Source organism: Schistocerca nitens, chromosome 5 (genome assembly GCF_023898315.1).
Source record: "Schistocerca nitens isolate TAMUIC-IGC-003100 chromosome 5, iqSchNite1.1, whole genome shotgun sequence".
In the NCBI taxonomy this organism is placed as follows: Eukaryota; Metazoa; Arthropoda; class Insecta; order Orthoptera; family Acrididae; genus Schistocerca; species Schistocerca nitens.
Window position 1 is genome coordinate 355,642,434 of NC_064618.1, and position 17,285 is coordinate 355,659,718.

Here is a 17,285-nt window from a genome sequence, read left to right on the forward strand (position 1 = left end):
GCTTATTAGTAGGAGGCTGCCATATGTGAACACTTAGGTCTTAGAAAGATGAAAGCTTATTATTGTCATATGCCATCGAAATTATTATTCCAACAGAATGTAACAGGAAATCATGCCAATAAAGACAAAATTAAGAGCTAGGAAAGTGGCACTCTTTGCAAGCTTCAGTTTTATATCACTAATAAAATTCAAAACACACTACTCCATGAAAAAATATGTTTATAACAATAACATAACAGGAAACCAGATTGCTTCAAATCAGAGTGATACATGGTCCTAAACCAGAAATGAAGAAAAGGAGTTTTCAAAGACGTCCTCCAGTTCAGTCTGCAGTCAGTATTTAAATCACAGAATCAATCTTTTTTTTTTCTTGCTATCATGTAGAGACTAATATCCTAAACAGAAGAAAGTGGATAGTAGTGTAGGATTTTATTTATTTATTATTAAATTTCTGGGGATATCTAATATCATACCTCATATTAGTGGGCAACCAATTAAAAGGTTTGTATTCTGCTCCAAACTAATTTAAAAATCATTTACAAAGCCAAAATTGTCAAAAAAGTGTTTTATAAAAGACCATTAGGAAAAGATTTTCAGGTAACCAGCAGTGTGATCATAAAAACAAAAGCACTAAAATTGCCTACTTTGCAACTCTACATTAACTTCTAGTCACAGCAAACGTGAAAGAGCTGAGTTAGATACACAAAATATCTCTAGATCATATAAAGTAATGGAAATTAAAGATCAAGGAATTCTCTTAAGAGCACCTGTGGCCTAGAGCTTAAGCACATGCTTGTGGCACGACATAAATTAATATTTTTAGAACAGAAAACAGGTAGTTGAACTTCCTTACCAAGATGGCACCATGCACATTCATACAACTCTGGAGAATAAAGTCTAAAATATAATACACAACAAAACACTCAGGTTAAGAAATATACTGCTTTTATATTTCTTTTTTTATATAAATGACCTAAAACCATGCTGCTTCTACCGTAAGAATATGAGACCAATATACTGATCAAGGAATGGTCTGGCATGGAGTTAGAGGAGCAAATTTATATATATGTGTGGATCAGTTTTATAAGAACACTGGATGTACCATAGTATTACTGTATAACAACAAAAAGTATAATTCATACATACTGGTATTTATATACAAACTCATCTAGTAAGACAAGGACAAAGGATGGGGAAGGCAGTCAAGGTGGCCTCACAGTAGGAAACATTGCCTGAAGGAATTTAGGGAAGCTGCAGAAAACCTAAATAAGGTCTCCATCCTCCCAGATACAAAGTCAGTCTCTTAACAACAGTACAAGCTTGTTCAGTAAACCCCCAATGTACAATACAGTGACCACAACCACTAGATGTGACATTACCATTGTCTTCTCATTCATCGTTTGTTATTGCTAAAGAAAGTTGCAGCTCAGAAATTAAAAGGATGGTTTGATGAGTTTGCTAAAAATGCAAGAAACATGTTTGTTTCATAAATACACCTATTATAATGTCACGTAGAAGAAGTCGTAATTAGATGAATGATGAACACTAACTTCACTTAACAAAGGTTTATTCAGCACTTGCACATACAAGAGTGTGGAGTGAGCTGCCTCCAGCCAGAGCACATACAGTATTTATACAGCTACAATAATTCTTGACATTTGTGGGTACTTCTAGAATGTACTCAAACCGAATATAGAAATTAAAAATTGTAGACTGCAGGTGAGTTTTAAACTCACAACCCTTCATGCAACAGTTTAGTATCCTAACCACTACACCACAGTGTTACTCAGCTTCTTCTGCAACAATATGTGAAAACCCCGAAAATATGAGCAAAAATCATATGTAATTGATATATATATGATTAAAAATCATAACCCTCTCCAATACACTGTATAAATTCTGTGTAAATGAAGGAAATTAAATGTACAGTACAATGTTTATTCAATAATTTGTGGTAATGAATTTTATCAGTCCATAAAATACCACAAATGTGTAACTGCAAGTAGAAACTCATCAAAAAACTGAAATTGATATCTCTGTACATTGTCTGACATGCTACAATCGTAAGTTATATATCAAAACATATGTTTTTGAGAGATCTTTCCTTTGCACTCACCCAGAAAAAAAGCAAAAATTGTAGTGCAAATGAATTAAACCAAAAACTGTAAAGTACGGTGAAAGATGTTGAAATCTCACATATGAGTCTGTGCATGAACATAAACACAAGTTTTCCTTCCTCTGTAGTACTTATTTACACCAATGAAGATGAAATAAAGTTAAGTCTACTGCGATTTCAGTGTTTCTCTGTTCCAGCAATTTGTTACATTTATAACAATCAGTGCTATCACAATGCATCAAATACCATTGAGGACTGCAACAAAGACAAACAAGCCATCACACAACTGTTCACTGAACATGTCCTATCCTGTTAATTGTAGTGCAGTACACAGCAAATGCAGTAGCCTACACTGGCAGCAGTTGATAGAGGCACAATATACCCCAGTTTCTGTCGACAGGCTCTGAGCAAAACTATTGTAAGTAAAATTAATGGACGATAGTCAAGGGCATACAAGGTATTAACTACACGAGTTAAACCTAAGTGGTGGAAGCTGCGGTCACTCCATTTGCTATACACTGATGACATCAGCTGTACTTTGGAACAAGCCATCAAATAAGCTTGCTGTTTATCACTCGATATGCTAGAAGCTACTGTGTTAGCTTGTACATAACCATGCCATGCAGCTACTGGATGCAGATGGAAAACATACATCCGAGATGTTACAATCATCCAAGATGATGGAATCCTGCCGTTTCCACTGTATTTCATAGTTTTCAGTTTATGTCACGATGTAGACTATAAATTCTTACTATTTTCAAGGTTAACATAAAATGAAAGAACCCTCAAAACCACATGTTTTAAGGTATAATTTGTGGTGGTAGTGTGTTGGGAAATGGCTCACTTGCCTCATACATCATTATCAGAAGTAACAGTCTTTTCAGTTACTAACACTACAGTGTTACTAATGGCACATCCCTCCCTTTTTCCTAGGGCTATTATATGACATAAAATTTTGAAATTTCTTTCTTGTTAATTTAAGGATTTGCTATTTGATTCTCATTGGATGTTATGAGTGTTAGTAAAATTGCTACCTAGTAGGAGAAGAATGAAATTCTTGCACCGACTTTCACTTACAGCGTCTGTGCCTGTTTGTACTTTATAATTCAGTACTTCAGGAATTTCAAAGGTTTTGTATGCCAAGGCCTGTAAATATATTATGTAGTGAGCTAAACAAAATGTGTTTGGTGAGCACAGAGTGGTGGCAGGGATTAGCACTGAGGGGAGGGGAAAGAATCTCATGCCGTGCTAAAAACACATTTTTCATGCAGAACAGCTCATGTACACTATTCTACCAAACACTATAAATTACATAGTCTAGCAGTAGTTGGATTGTAATTCTGCAGTGAAGTAAATGTAACAAGCTGTGTTGGCAATGCTGATCATGGATTACATCAGCAGTTCCTCTCTCACATCTCCCCTCTCAGCAATAGCTTAAAATTTCTCACTCATGGCTAAGTCTGGAGAATAGGGTGGATGAGGAACTAATTCAAAGATCGATTCATGTACTTTTCAGTTGTTATCGCTGATGTGGGGGTTGGGGGATGGTGTATTACCCTGATGAAAGATTATTATTTTGTGTGCCAACATTGGTCTTTTTTGAGCCAATGCATATCATCTAACAATGAAAAATAATAGGGTCCAATTACATTTAAAGACTAATATATATATATATATATATATATATATATATATATATATATATATATATATATATATATATATATATATATATATATATATATATATAAGTCTTTAAATATGTCTGCTTGTGTCTGTATATGTGTGGATGGATATGTGTGTGTGCGAGTGTATACCCGTCCTTTTTTCCCCCTAAGGTAAGTCTTTCCGCTCCCAGGATTGGAATGACTCCTTACCCTCTCCCTTAAAACCCACATCCTTTCGTCTTTCCCTCTCCTTCCCTCTTTCCTGATGAGGCAACAGTTTGTTGCGAAAGCTTGAATTTTGTGTGTATGTTTGTTTGTGTGTCTATCGACGTGCCAGCGCTTTCGTTTGGTAAGTCACATCATCTTTGTTTTTAGATATATTTTTCCCACGTGGAATGTTTCCCTATATACACCAAGTTAAATAAAAATATTTTAATATATACATCTTACAACTACATCTTTGCACTATTTTTCTACATAGTCTCCATAGCGATTGAGGCACTTATCGTATCCCTTCACAAGCTTTGAAATTCCTTCTGCATAAAAATCACCCGCTTGTGCCTGGAGCCAGCCTGTGACCGCATCTTTGAGCTCTTCGTCGTCATCAAACCGCTGTGACCCGAGCCATTTCTTCAAATGCATGAAGAGGTGATAATCACTTGGCGCCAGGTCTGGGCTGTAAGGTGGATGGTTGATAACGTCCCACTTGAAGGACTCAAGAAGGGCCGTTGTTCTGCGAGCAGAGTGAGGACGGGCGTTATCGTGCAAAAAAACGATACCGGAAGTCAGCATACCACGGCGTTTGTTCTGTATAGCCCGTCGTAACTTTTTTATTGTTTCACAGTACACGTCTTGATTAATGGTCGTACCACGTTCCATGAATTCAACCAACAACACCCCTTTGGCATCCCAAAACACCGTTGCCATCAGTTTTCTGGCAGAAAAATCTTGCGAGGCTTTTCTTGGTTTGGTAGGCGAATTTGAATGTGCCCACATCTTTGATTGTTCTTTTGTCTCAGGGTTCACGTACTTAATCCAGGTTTCGTCACCGGTCACGATTCTGTTTAACAATGGTTCTCCTTTGTCCTCATAACGTGACAGAAAGTCTAATGCAGAGGCCATTCTTTGAGTTTTGTGGTGGTCGGTAAGAATTTTGGGCACCCATCATGCGCAGAACTTACGGTAACCCAATTTTGCTGTCACTATCTCGTACAAGAGAGTCTTAGAAATCTGTGGAAAACCAGTAGACAACTCCGACATTGAGAAACGTCGATTTTCACGAACTTTTGCATCAACTGTCTGAACGAGTTCGTCAGTCACCAATGATGGTCTACCACTCCTCTCTTCATCATGAACGTTTTCTCGTCCACTTTTAAATAAACGTACCCATTCACGGACAACTCCTTCACTCATAACTCTTGGTCCATACACGGCACAAAGCTCATGATGAATAGCTGCTGCAGAATATCCTTTGGCTGTAAAAAACCTTATGACAGCACGCACTTCACATTTGGCGGGGTTTTCTATTGCAGCACACATTTCAAACTGCCACAAAAACTAAACTAGCGCAGGTACGACGTTCACTCGACCACGGCTTGATGCCGACTGACCTGTTGAGTGCGTGAACGCACAGATGGCGTCGCTACTCCCCCCACAACCCGCACTGTGACCAATCGGAGGCTACCTTCTGAACCGCCCTTATATGTGTGTGTGTGTGTGTGTGTGTGTGTGTGTGTGTGTGTATTTTTAACATTTCCTCCTATACCACTGGACCAATTTCAGCCAGATTTGGTACATATATACCCTTACGATCGGGTGACAACTGCTGTGGGAGTGAGAACCACCTACCTATCAAATGAGTGGGGGTGAAAAAGAAGTGTACCCCTTGATGCATGTATTCCCTAACTTATTCATTCAGTATTTGAGAACTGAATGAACTTAATGCATAATTTCAAAACTTTACAAAATTTTTCCTCAGTGACAACCCCTTCAAAATGATAAAAGGAAAAATGTTTATTGCTTACTACTTTTGTGCTGTTCATGCAGCAAAGGTACGGCATGAGGCACGACATTGTGATTTATTACTTCTTTACTACTAGATGCATTCACGATAGATTTTACAGAGATTATGAACAATTACCACTGAATGTAAGTGCAAGATCATATCATTTTACAGCACGTATTTCAGGAAGTATGATGTCTTGAACAATAAGATGTATGAAAAACTGCTGCATCATACATAAAATTTAAATTTATTACTTCTTTGCTATTAACTCTATTCACAATAAATCTTGCAGACAGTTTCCACATGTGCCACTGACTGTACCACCAAAATTATATCATTGTAGAAAACATAGTTCAGGAGATGTGATGTCATAAACACTGAATTGCGTGAAAAACGGCCGCATTGTGCATGATGTTTGAATTTATTACTTCATTCCTGCTAACTCCATTCCCAGTACGTTTTGCAGATGGTACAAAAATATGCTGCTGAATGCACCTACGGAGTTATATCATTGTACAACAAGTAGTTCAGGAGATATGAAATCATAAAATTAAGCAAAAGGCCAGATGCTGCCTGGTATGGTCATAAATTCACAGTTGTAAATAAATACCTGGGCAACATCAGATTTCTCCACTAATATGCAGAGAATTGTTGAATATACCAACAGCTAATGGAGATGGTAGTAACATCTAGCACAGTTAAAAGACACTTACATAAAGCTTTTGGCCACAACCTTCCTCAGCAAAAGAGAAACAGACGCCATTCAGCCCCACAAGCATTGCACACCTCATGCACATATGACTGCCAACTCCGGGAGCTTGGGCTATAATTCAACTATCACATGGTATGAAAGCACTAATCTTTTCTTTTTTAACTCTTTCGAAATTGACCATAGAATCCACTGATTCTCTCCTACAGTAAATATATAAATGAAGGCTATCACTTTTACATCCCTCATTTAAAATACAAAATGTTTCACAATTCCTATTACAGACTCTAGGGAAAGTAGAGGGGACTTACTAGAAAATTTTTCATAGGGAACCCATGTCCAGAAATGTACCACTTGAATGTAAAATAAATTCAAAGATCAGACTACTTTCAAATTTCCCATTTCATGGTGCATACACAGTAGAGACAATGACATGTGCCTTTTCATGCTGGGTTATCACAGTGCACAGAGCTTTTATATGTGTACTATGACAATCAATATATCAATATTACTTTTGCATGCACTCCCAATAGACATCATGTTCTCTAACCATACGTCAGCCTTAGATGCCCTCTAAAATAAGAAAATATATTCTTACCAAAATTAATCAGACAATTAGTTCTCTTCAGTAAATTTGAACTCACTGCACTTTTTCTTTGTCTATTGCAATGAGTATCATTTGGCGACAATAAATCATAAAGAGGTGAACACACATCACACTGTGGGGTGTGTAGATCAGTACAGATTCTTTCAAGCCCTTGACCTATGTATAATTTTAGCAGTTTCAGCTGTCTCTCAGTGCCACTTACTTTATCTACATCATTTGTCTTTGCAGTGTTGCAAGAATGAAACAGGAGCAGTACTCCTAGTTTTTCCTTAGTAAAGTAATATTTGAAAATAAATCTCTGCATTCCTGTTTTTGCTTTGCTACACTCAGTTTCAATACTTATGCCATTAATGGGTTTCTGGACACTACTTTTGGTGACACTGATAGTCTTTACACATGACTAAAATTCCTGTGGCATTTTGAGAGGTCTGTTGATAAGATTCTGTTTTTGTAGCCATGTAAAAAACCATGGATCATTAGAGGGGTTAAAGTAAACCATGGAGAGAACAGAAAAATGAACCTGTCGGTAACAGTAGAGATCCTGAAATAGCTACACACTACAAAAACTGCTCAGAATTACTGAGAATATTTATTAAAAAATCAAGGAACATACACATAATGTCAGAAATCAGTAATTCTGACAACAGACTCAAGACTATATCAGATATACTGAAACGAGAGACAGAACAACCTGTTACAGAACAGGACACCATCACTATTGAACTGAATGGCAGGGATATAAATGATGACTCACAAGTTGCAAATATATTTAATAATCGTTTCTTAAATACAGTAGAAAGTTCAGGGACAAAGAGTTCACAAGAAAAATCATAGCAGTATACTGAAAAAGTAGCTCTCATAAAATTCAATCATATGAATGTATTGTCAATATCTGATTCTGAAATTAAGAAAATTATACATTCTCTCAAAAATAAAAATTCGTCTTGTTTTGGTGGTGTTTCCAATACAGTATTAAAGATCTGTTCCTATATAATGAGCCCAGTCTTATCTGAAATATGCAATGCATCACCAACTCAAGGCATTTTTCCAGAGATACTGGAATATGCTCTTGACAAGTCCACTTTAAGAAAAGTGATAAAAGAGATGTCAATAGGTTCCACCCTGTTTCAATGCTCATATCATTTTCCAAAATTTTTCAGAGGGTGATGTATTCTACAATAGTATCTCAGCTTAGAAACAGTAATAGCCTTAACAATTCACAGTTTGGGTTTCAGAAGAATTGTTCTAATGAGGTTGCCATTTACATGATCATTCATCAAATTTAGCAAGCATTAAATAATAAAATAGTGCTGGTTGGTATTTTCTATGACCTATCTAAAGTATCTGACTACATGATTCACAGCATTCTCCCAGATGAATTGAAGTTTTATGTGATTGATAGTGTAGCAAATAATTGATAATGTCATATTAAACGAAAGAATGCAGAAAGTTGTATTTAGTAACTCAACCAATATAGTCCACAGATGTAATTCTGACTGGGGAGAAACCATCTATGGGTTTCCCAAAGCTCAATCATAGGTCCATTATTGTTCCTTTTTTATGTAAACAATCTTACACTTAAATATAACAAGCAGAATTAGTTCTTTTTGTAGATGACACTGGTGTTGTAATCACACCAAGCATACATATGGAAATAGAGGAAAAATTAAACAGCATTGCTAAAAGTATCGTCAACTGTATTTTCTGCAAATGATCTCACCCTCAGTTTAAAAGAGGCATAACATACAGTATTCCGTTCTGCACATCTATGGGTACAACAAAATGGTAAGTGTAAAATATGGTGAGGAAATAATAAATAGGGTGGAAGCCCTAAAATTTTTAGTTGTCCATACCGATGAGAATTTAAACCGGAAAAAACACATTTTGAAATTTCTAAAACAGTTTAGTTCAGCCACATTTACACTTAGAATCATTGAAAATCTTGGGGAGAGACAAATCAGTAAGTTGACATATTTTGGATGTTTTCATTCAATAATGTCGTGTGGAATAATGTTCTGGGGTAACTCATCTTTAAGAAAGAAAGTCCTCCTTGTTCAAAAATGTGCTGTAAGAAAAATACATGGTGCTCACCCATGATCATCTTGTAAACACCTGTTTTAAGGATCTGGGCATTCTGACTACTGATTGACAGTATATTTATTCTCTTATGAACTTTGTTGTAAGTAATCCACAGCATTTCAAAAGGAACAATGATGTAAATAGTTACAGTACCAGAAGGAAAAATGAAATCCATTACTCCACATTAAGTTTGTCATCAGTACAAAAAGAGGTGCACAATGCTGCAACTAAAATTTTTGATCACTTACTCAGTGATATACAATGTGTGTCAGGCAGCAAAGTAAAATTTGAAAAATATAACAAAAAAATTTTTCTTTGACAACACCTTATGTTCCATAGAAATTATTTCCATTATTGTAATATCTAAAAGTTGGTGGGTATGAATTAATAACTGAAATCAGTATTTTTTTCATAAAACCCCCCAGAAATGTTTAGCATGTACCCATATTTACAGTGTGAATGAAAAATGACACATTCCACATAATTATGATATATCACGTGACGTGATCCATGGAACATGAACCTAAATAACTTTATTGCATTATGACTGATTTTGTTCTTAGAACATCTTTTGGCACAACACAATCTGATAATGTGTAATAACACAGCTGATATGATTATCAAAAACCAATCAAAAACCATTAATAAAAATAGTAGATTGGAAATTGGGTCCATGGAAAACACTGTACACAAATTACAGTGGAATTGGCATTTGACATAGCTGTTTTTGCAGATGACACTACATTTGATATGCTAAACTTAGCTTTTCCACAGGTACATGACCCATCTGGAAAGGATTTGGGAGTAGATGTGTGTGAAAGCATTGACAGATTCAGTTTAGTTGTTCCAACATGGGCTGACATTGGATTGGATATTGACAGGATGCTCTTCGTACATTGTTAGAAGGGGTGGGTGGAGAACTTAGGACACTGTAGATATGAACAGGCTGTTCTTGATCAGTGCCCAACTGGGAGTAACAGCGCAGACATGGGCACAGGTAGGCAAACACGTGATGTGCAGGCAGTCTTGCAGCAGGATCATAGCGGTTGTGTTTGTATTTTATTGCCCAAGCTCAGGTGGCGAGTGGGGGCCAAGCATGTCATGCATGCGTAGAATGCAAGAATGCATGCAATAATATCTGGTGGGATGTCTACATTACCTATATGAGCCCTTAGGTGAGAGGAAGGGTCTTGCGAGTGCCCCTGCCTGATGAGGCAGCATTGGAAGAGCCTGACATAGGGTATCTGATCAAGATCTATATTTGGAGGGTTACCTATCTATGAAGACTCATACACACAAAGGGTCAGACTTGTCATGTCAAAACTTCCAATGAGTATTTTACCACTCATACTTAACACGACTGAAAACCCATATACTAAATTTAAGCTGCTGACACAAACTAGAAGTTACCTATACAAAATCACAAAAACGTGTATTTCCTGGTTTGGCATTTGCATCTACAAGATGGATACCCCTCCATTTACTATCTGTCGTTACAGTGAGTGGACTGTAGATGATCAGGGGAATGTGGGCTGTCTCATCAAGGCAATACTCATAGAACAATAATCTGTCTTCACAGCTATGTTAAGAAAAGAAGCTAATAGTTGTTTTTGGAAGCACTTATTGTTAATGTTGGGTAACCTTGAGGAACACATTGTTCTAACCAAAAATCTTGCTCCAAAAATTGTTTTGTAAATTGAGTCTCATGACATAGACAAACATTGAAATAGTGCATACATTTAGTTAGAAATAAAAATGGAACACTTTATGTGACAGACTATGGTTCACTGACATGAAGAAATTGAAGATAATTATTTTCATAAAATGACAAGTTACACATTTGATTAGCAGCTGCCTTCAAAAGAAAAGTCAGGAGCTAAAATTTCATTGATGGACAAAGAATTGGCTGAATGAAGATGGAAATAAATGGCTACAAGCAGTAGACCTGATGAACAAGTGGATGTGTGGCAGAATACAGGCTATGTCATACTGGAGTGGAAGCAGGGAACAGGAAGGGTAAGTGAAGAACAGGGACTAGCAAAGGTCAAGACCAGGGGCTTATGTTCATGGTTCTGCCCCCCCTCCCTCTGCCATGCATGTACCAACTGCATCTAGCAGCTCTAACCTGCCTTTGCCTTGTCCCTGTATGTTCCCCCAGCAGAACTACACCATCACCCACACCACCCTGCTTTCTTCAGCTCCTTGTCCCAAGCTTTCTCCTCACTCCCACAACCCACACTATATTGTTGCTCCCATTGGGCACTGTTATAACTCAGTCAGGTCACAGTGGTCAGAGACAGTGGTCTCATGTATAAGAGTTGTGCTTGTGTGAATGTCTGTGTGTGTTACCTACTTCACAAGAAGGCCTTTTGGCCAAAAGCTAAAATGTATGGTGGTCATTTTGTTGCGGCTGCCTGTGACTCAATGTATCTTCTGTATAATGAGTAACAATCTATCTTTTTGATAATATTATTGTTATACCATCCTGGACTTCCCATAGTGTGTATGTCTACTGCTAGACAGAGTTTTTCTGGCACCAGCAGACATTTTTTGCATCATTAACAGAGAAAATGATTTTGGATAAATCAATGTAGTTTTCAGCCCACCAATTGTACAATATCATTAAGCTGCAATCACAGATATCAGTTTTCCTCTTCTTAGATTTTAAACTCTGATGAACTGTGCATGGTACTCCTCAGATACACTGACAATAGGAAGGACTCCTGCCTTATGTTACGCTTTGTGTAAGTTCCTTGATGTCTGTGGGTCACAGCACTATCAAATGTTATGTTTAATTAATGTAAATGACACACAAATAATACACGTTTGGGACACTGTATTGGTATTTCATATATTTACAAAATTTACAAGAAACAATATTAATTTTCATGTTTTGGAAATCCTGTTTTTAATTAAAAAATGGTTCAAATGGCTCCGAGCACTATGGGACTTAACTTCTGAGGTCAGCAGTCCCCTAGAACTTAGAACTACTTAAACCTAACTAACCTAAGGACATCACACACATGACCGTAGCAGTCGCGCGGTTCCAGACTGTAGCGCCTAGAACCGCTCGGCCACCCTGGCCAGCTTTTAATTAAATGTACTTCTTATCAATCTGTAAAGAGCATTCTGGATAAAAGATAACTGTACTTCTCTATGTATATTAAATTATGTTTTGACCACTTTCAAGTGGCAATTCAGTACACCTCTCACAAATCAGCGACAAGGCAAGCGTGCACTGTGTCACACAGTGTGAGAATTCAGAGCTGTACACCTGGCAGTTTTAAGTGCAAAAATCATGCAAAAATTGTCACACTTCTTATTTACTCTTGACCAATTTCCAGCTCATGTCAGTAGCTGAAATTCTGCAGATGATGATTTTGCTAAGTTGACTAACAGTGGGAAAAAATCAAAACGTGTTTCAAGATGACAAGTCTGACCTTTTGCTTTTTAATAAAATATTCAGCATATTGGGCAAGTGATTGCTAGTCACTGCAGATGTACCATCCACAGGTGGCTAGACCACTTTTTTAACATGACAGTTTGGTAACTATAAGAGATGAAGTAGTGTTGGTAGACAGTGGATTTTATATGGATGATGTCTTTATGGAGCCAGCAGGAAGGTGGAGGAAAATGCTCTGGAAAGAGGCATACTAAGCCAAAGAGGAGCCACTGTTTGGTTAAGGTTCATTCAAGATACCTTCATAAAAGACATACACCCAGGCCAAGATGTTTTATCCTACTTTCCCTACAGTATCAACATCTTCTGTCCTATTTATTTCATATGACTCTCTTCAATTCAGCACACCAGCTAGCAGATGTTTCTTTTTGTTAATTTACATCTTGACTTGTTTCACAATGCAAATGATTTTTCTTCATGGTGGGATCCACAGAATGTCACGGATGAATGAATGAATCAGTGCATATCTCTAGAAAACATGACTTATGTTGTATTTTAATAACATTATTTATGTGCATTTATAAAGAAAGAAGGGTGCTAAGATCTATTATCTATATAAAGAAAGCTGTGTACTTGCTGAAAGATGCTTTGTAAGAAAATGCTGTCCTGTTTTAACATACCTGTGCTATTGCATGGTTGCAGTTTTTCTTGACAAAGGTCAGTCCTTTGTCAACATAACCCTCATACAACTGCTTGACATATTCTTTAAGTTCAGGTGGCATTGGTGCACCAAGATTCTTCAGCCAAGTGTTTACATATGGCATGTACTGCAATTCTTCAGGATCTATATAGACCATCCCACAGCGACTGACTGTAGCAGGGGAGGCTTGTGCTAAATCTTGCACCTCAAAGACCATGTGGACCCAAGGTGTGAGTTTTATACGTTCTGAGTTTGCCAAACATAACATTTTGTTGTCATCTAGGACAGTATTCATATTCTCAATCCAGACTGCATCTACTGGACCATCACAGATTACCCACTGATGTATTTCATCTTCACACTGTGAACATACAAAATATTTGGAAAAATTGTTGGTTAGTTCACAAAAAACTGAAGTAGAAGAAAACATATGATGGTAAGAAACAGAACTGAAAACACACGATGTATCAGTATCTTACATCATTTAAACAAAGAGACAGTTTATATACAACAAGGACAGATTGTACATAATTGAAAGCAACACACAATTCCATGTTTTTTATAATATGAGAAATTAAGAAAAATGTTGAAATTTGACAGGCTTTTCTGCAATTTGGTGTCTCTTGATTCCATACCAGTTACGACACAAAATTTGGCATTGCAATTTCCTTCAAACTGTAACAGTTACAGTTTCCAATAAGTGTATTGTTGGAGTGATCAATTTTTCTTATTGCACATAAGGAAGCACTATGCCCACCAATCTTTATTGTGTTTTCCAAGAGCAAATTTCAGAAGCCCTGTAGTATTTCACAGTTTTTTCGACATCACATCACATGATAAAGTAAATAAGCTACACTGAAAGATTCAGAATCCAAAGATAAACACTAGCTTCTTGTTGATTACCTGGACTCAGACTCTTTTATTTGCAAAATCATCACATGATAAAGTAAACATGCTACACTGAAAGATTCAGAATCCAAAGATAAACACTAGCTTCTTGTTGATTACCTGGACTCAGACTCTTTTATTTGCAAAATCATTTCTTCCACTGCTGAGTGACAGGTAACAAGTTATCTTGGGATCATTTGTTATTCGTTTCATTTCCGTAATTTTTCAACACTGCAAATTTTATGTTTCAAACGACATTGATTTTAAGTGTAAATCAGATCACATGCCGTGTTTGTAGATGAAATTCAAGAGAGGAATCTCCTCCAGCCACATTGTTAATTATTTACTTAACTTGCAAATGATGTCAGTAACCAAGAGTGGCAATAACTATATAGTCTCAGTAGGTCCTGGGTTGTTGAAGTGATGTGGCAGAAGCTTAGTAACAAATTTCCAGATTATGATGTGCTATTTTCATTTAACACAAATCAATTCACAGTTACACACACTGTCCAAAATCACAAGGCAAATATAAACTCCAAATGCACATAAAAGTTATTAACAGATCCATTGTTTTTCTAATCAGAACACACCGAAAATCTTCACATCCTCTTCTCTCTCTGTGATACAGAATAGAGTCTGATGGAATTGGCTACAAGCAAGAATAGTATATACCTTGGGGATTGTTCTGGAAGCTTCCAGGAAGTTCTATATATCAGATTACTATCCAAGTAACTTTGCCTTAGCTATAAATTTACATTCCCCAAATATAAAATCTTTTACGTACTTATGAAAATAACAGGTAATAACGGTACTGTAAAATAGGAGTGAATATTTCTAAAGTTATTGGTTTTTTTTAAGTTGGTAACTTAATCAGATATTGATTGTAAATCAGTAACTATATAAACACAACAACACAGGAAAAGATAGGTTGCTACTTTTTGTAAAGAAGACACATTAAGTTGCTGAGAGGTACAATTAAAAGACTCTTATGTAAAGCTTTCAGCCAAAGACTTCATCAACAAAAAAGAAACACACACCATTCATATGTGCAAGCAAGCACACACCATGCACACACGATTGCCAACTCTACAGCTTGGACCAAAATGCAACTATCATGTGGGAGACAAGCAGCAATCTGGAGGGGGCAGGAAAGAGGAAGGGATAGTAGTGTACAGGTGGAGGGAGAGATGAATTCTGTCTGGCAGAGTGTGCAGGGACTTGAATGCCAACAGGTGCATCATCAGGAGGGTGTGTGACAGGGAGCCCCATAATCCCTCAACCTACTGACACTGCGCCTATTGTCATTCTTGTCCCTGCACACTCTGCCACAGAGCATTCGTCTACCCCCCCTCATCAGTACACTACTATCCCTGCCAATTCTCCACCCCCTCCAGATTGCTGCTTACATCCCACATGGTAGATGGATTCCGGTTGAGTCAGGTGTGCATGAGGTGTACTTGCTTGTGTGTATGAATGGTAGGTGTTTCTCTTTTGTTGATGAAGGCTGTGGACGAAAGCTTTATATAACTGTCTTTTAATTGTGCCTTGCTGCAACTTAACATGTCTTCTTTAAGATAAGTAGAAATCTATTTTTCCTGCAAAGTTGATATTCCTACATGGATTTCCCATTGCCTCACAATAAAAAATGCAGGCAGATGATTTGAATGACTTAAAATATTTTGCAAAATAAGAATAAGTGATAATATTCTGTTTCATATGTCTTCACTAACATTTATGGGGAAACTAATTTTCATGGTATAATATAGAACAATAATTAATTATTGATATATAAAAGAAAAAAAATATGTAAGTAATATCAAACTTTACTAAGTCCAAAATCATGAATCAAATATTTGAAAAATGAAAGTGAGTTCAAATATGGCCAAAACAGGCGGTATTATTTATTTATGTTTGTGGGGAACAAATTCCAAAAGGGCTTATCTATTAAAAGACACAAATATTAATATCTGAAAAACACTGTGATATATGCTTTTGTTATTTGATTACTACTCAATGCAACAAAACATCAATTTTCTTGGGATAAGATATCTGCAAACATTCCTCACAACTGGCAAAATAGTACAGGTCATAAATACAGCCATAAAAGACCACCTGGGTCAATAGCTGGATATATTAAAAAAAACAAGGTTGCAGGCAAAAGACATTACAGAGTTATTATGCTGCTTATACATCATCAGTTGTTAAAATCATGAAAATAGAAATCTGGTGCTTCCATCTAACAAACCTTAACATACAGTCTCACACCACTGCAGTCGGACTCTGCAGACGATCCATCCTTGATCAAGTACGAAGACGTGCTCCCATCAACCTCACCACACACCTCTTCTGCCAAAGACTGTTCGCCACCGTTAGCTGGTTTCCCAACCTCGCCCCCTGTTTCATGCTGCACAGGTTTTGCCCCCTGACCTCCAATGTCGGAGACACACACACCTACTATCAGTTTGTCCAGCAGCGTGCCGCCACACCAAGTGAACGACGTTTCTATAGTGATGTTCGATGACCAAGTGCTCATTCTTTTGACAGATACCGAGGTTCCGCCATCGGACGGTCCCTTACACATCAACATTGCACACGTCGTCACACTTTGGCGTGAGTGTAACTGAGCATTTCTACGTGCATTCATTTCTATGGAGGGATCGAACCACATACATGCTTCCACCATGCTGTTGACCGCCCCACCCACTTACTCCCAGGTCGGCCGCCATATCCGGCCACGGTGGCTGATTGACTATGAAGTGGACCTGCCTCTCGCTGCTCCGTCTGCACAACCCACCTCGTTCGAGATGGAAGTACCTATGGTGCACATGCCTACACGCATGATTTCCACCGACGTCGACACCCACATGCCCTCACCCTTGGACATCTGCAGTACTCTGTACCACAGGGGAGAGGGGGGGAGGCTGTGGCTTCGATAGTTCATATCAAACATGAAACTTAATATCTGTAAACTCTATGTGCTCTGTCGAGCCTCCATCTTAACATTACTTTAGTCAGTTCTTTGTTATACTTCATTCTGTATGGACGCAGTGTCAAGTGTAAATAAATACGAGCTACGACATATATGGGAATTAAGTTTTCTATATCCCCATTACC

The 17,285-nt window shown here is 37.4% G+C and overlaps 1 protein-coding gene across 1 annotated transcript in view; it reads right to left on the bottom strand.

Annotated features, from left to right (window-relative positions):
• Positions 1–17,285, bottom strand: part of LOC126260454 (dynein axonemal heavy chain 6) — a 1,163,459-nt gene that overhangs the window by 584,564 nt on the left and 561,610 nt on the right. The window contains exon 69 of the mRNA XM_049957783.1: positions 13,264–13,644. Coding sequence (XP_049813740.1) covers positions 13,264–13,644 — 381 coding nt within the window. The remainder of the gene's footprint in view (positions 1–13,263; positions 13,645–17,285) is intronic.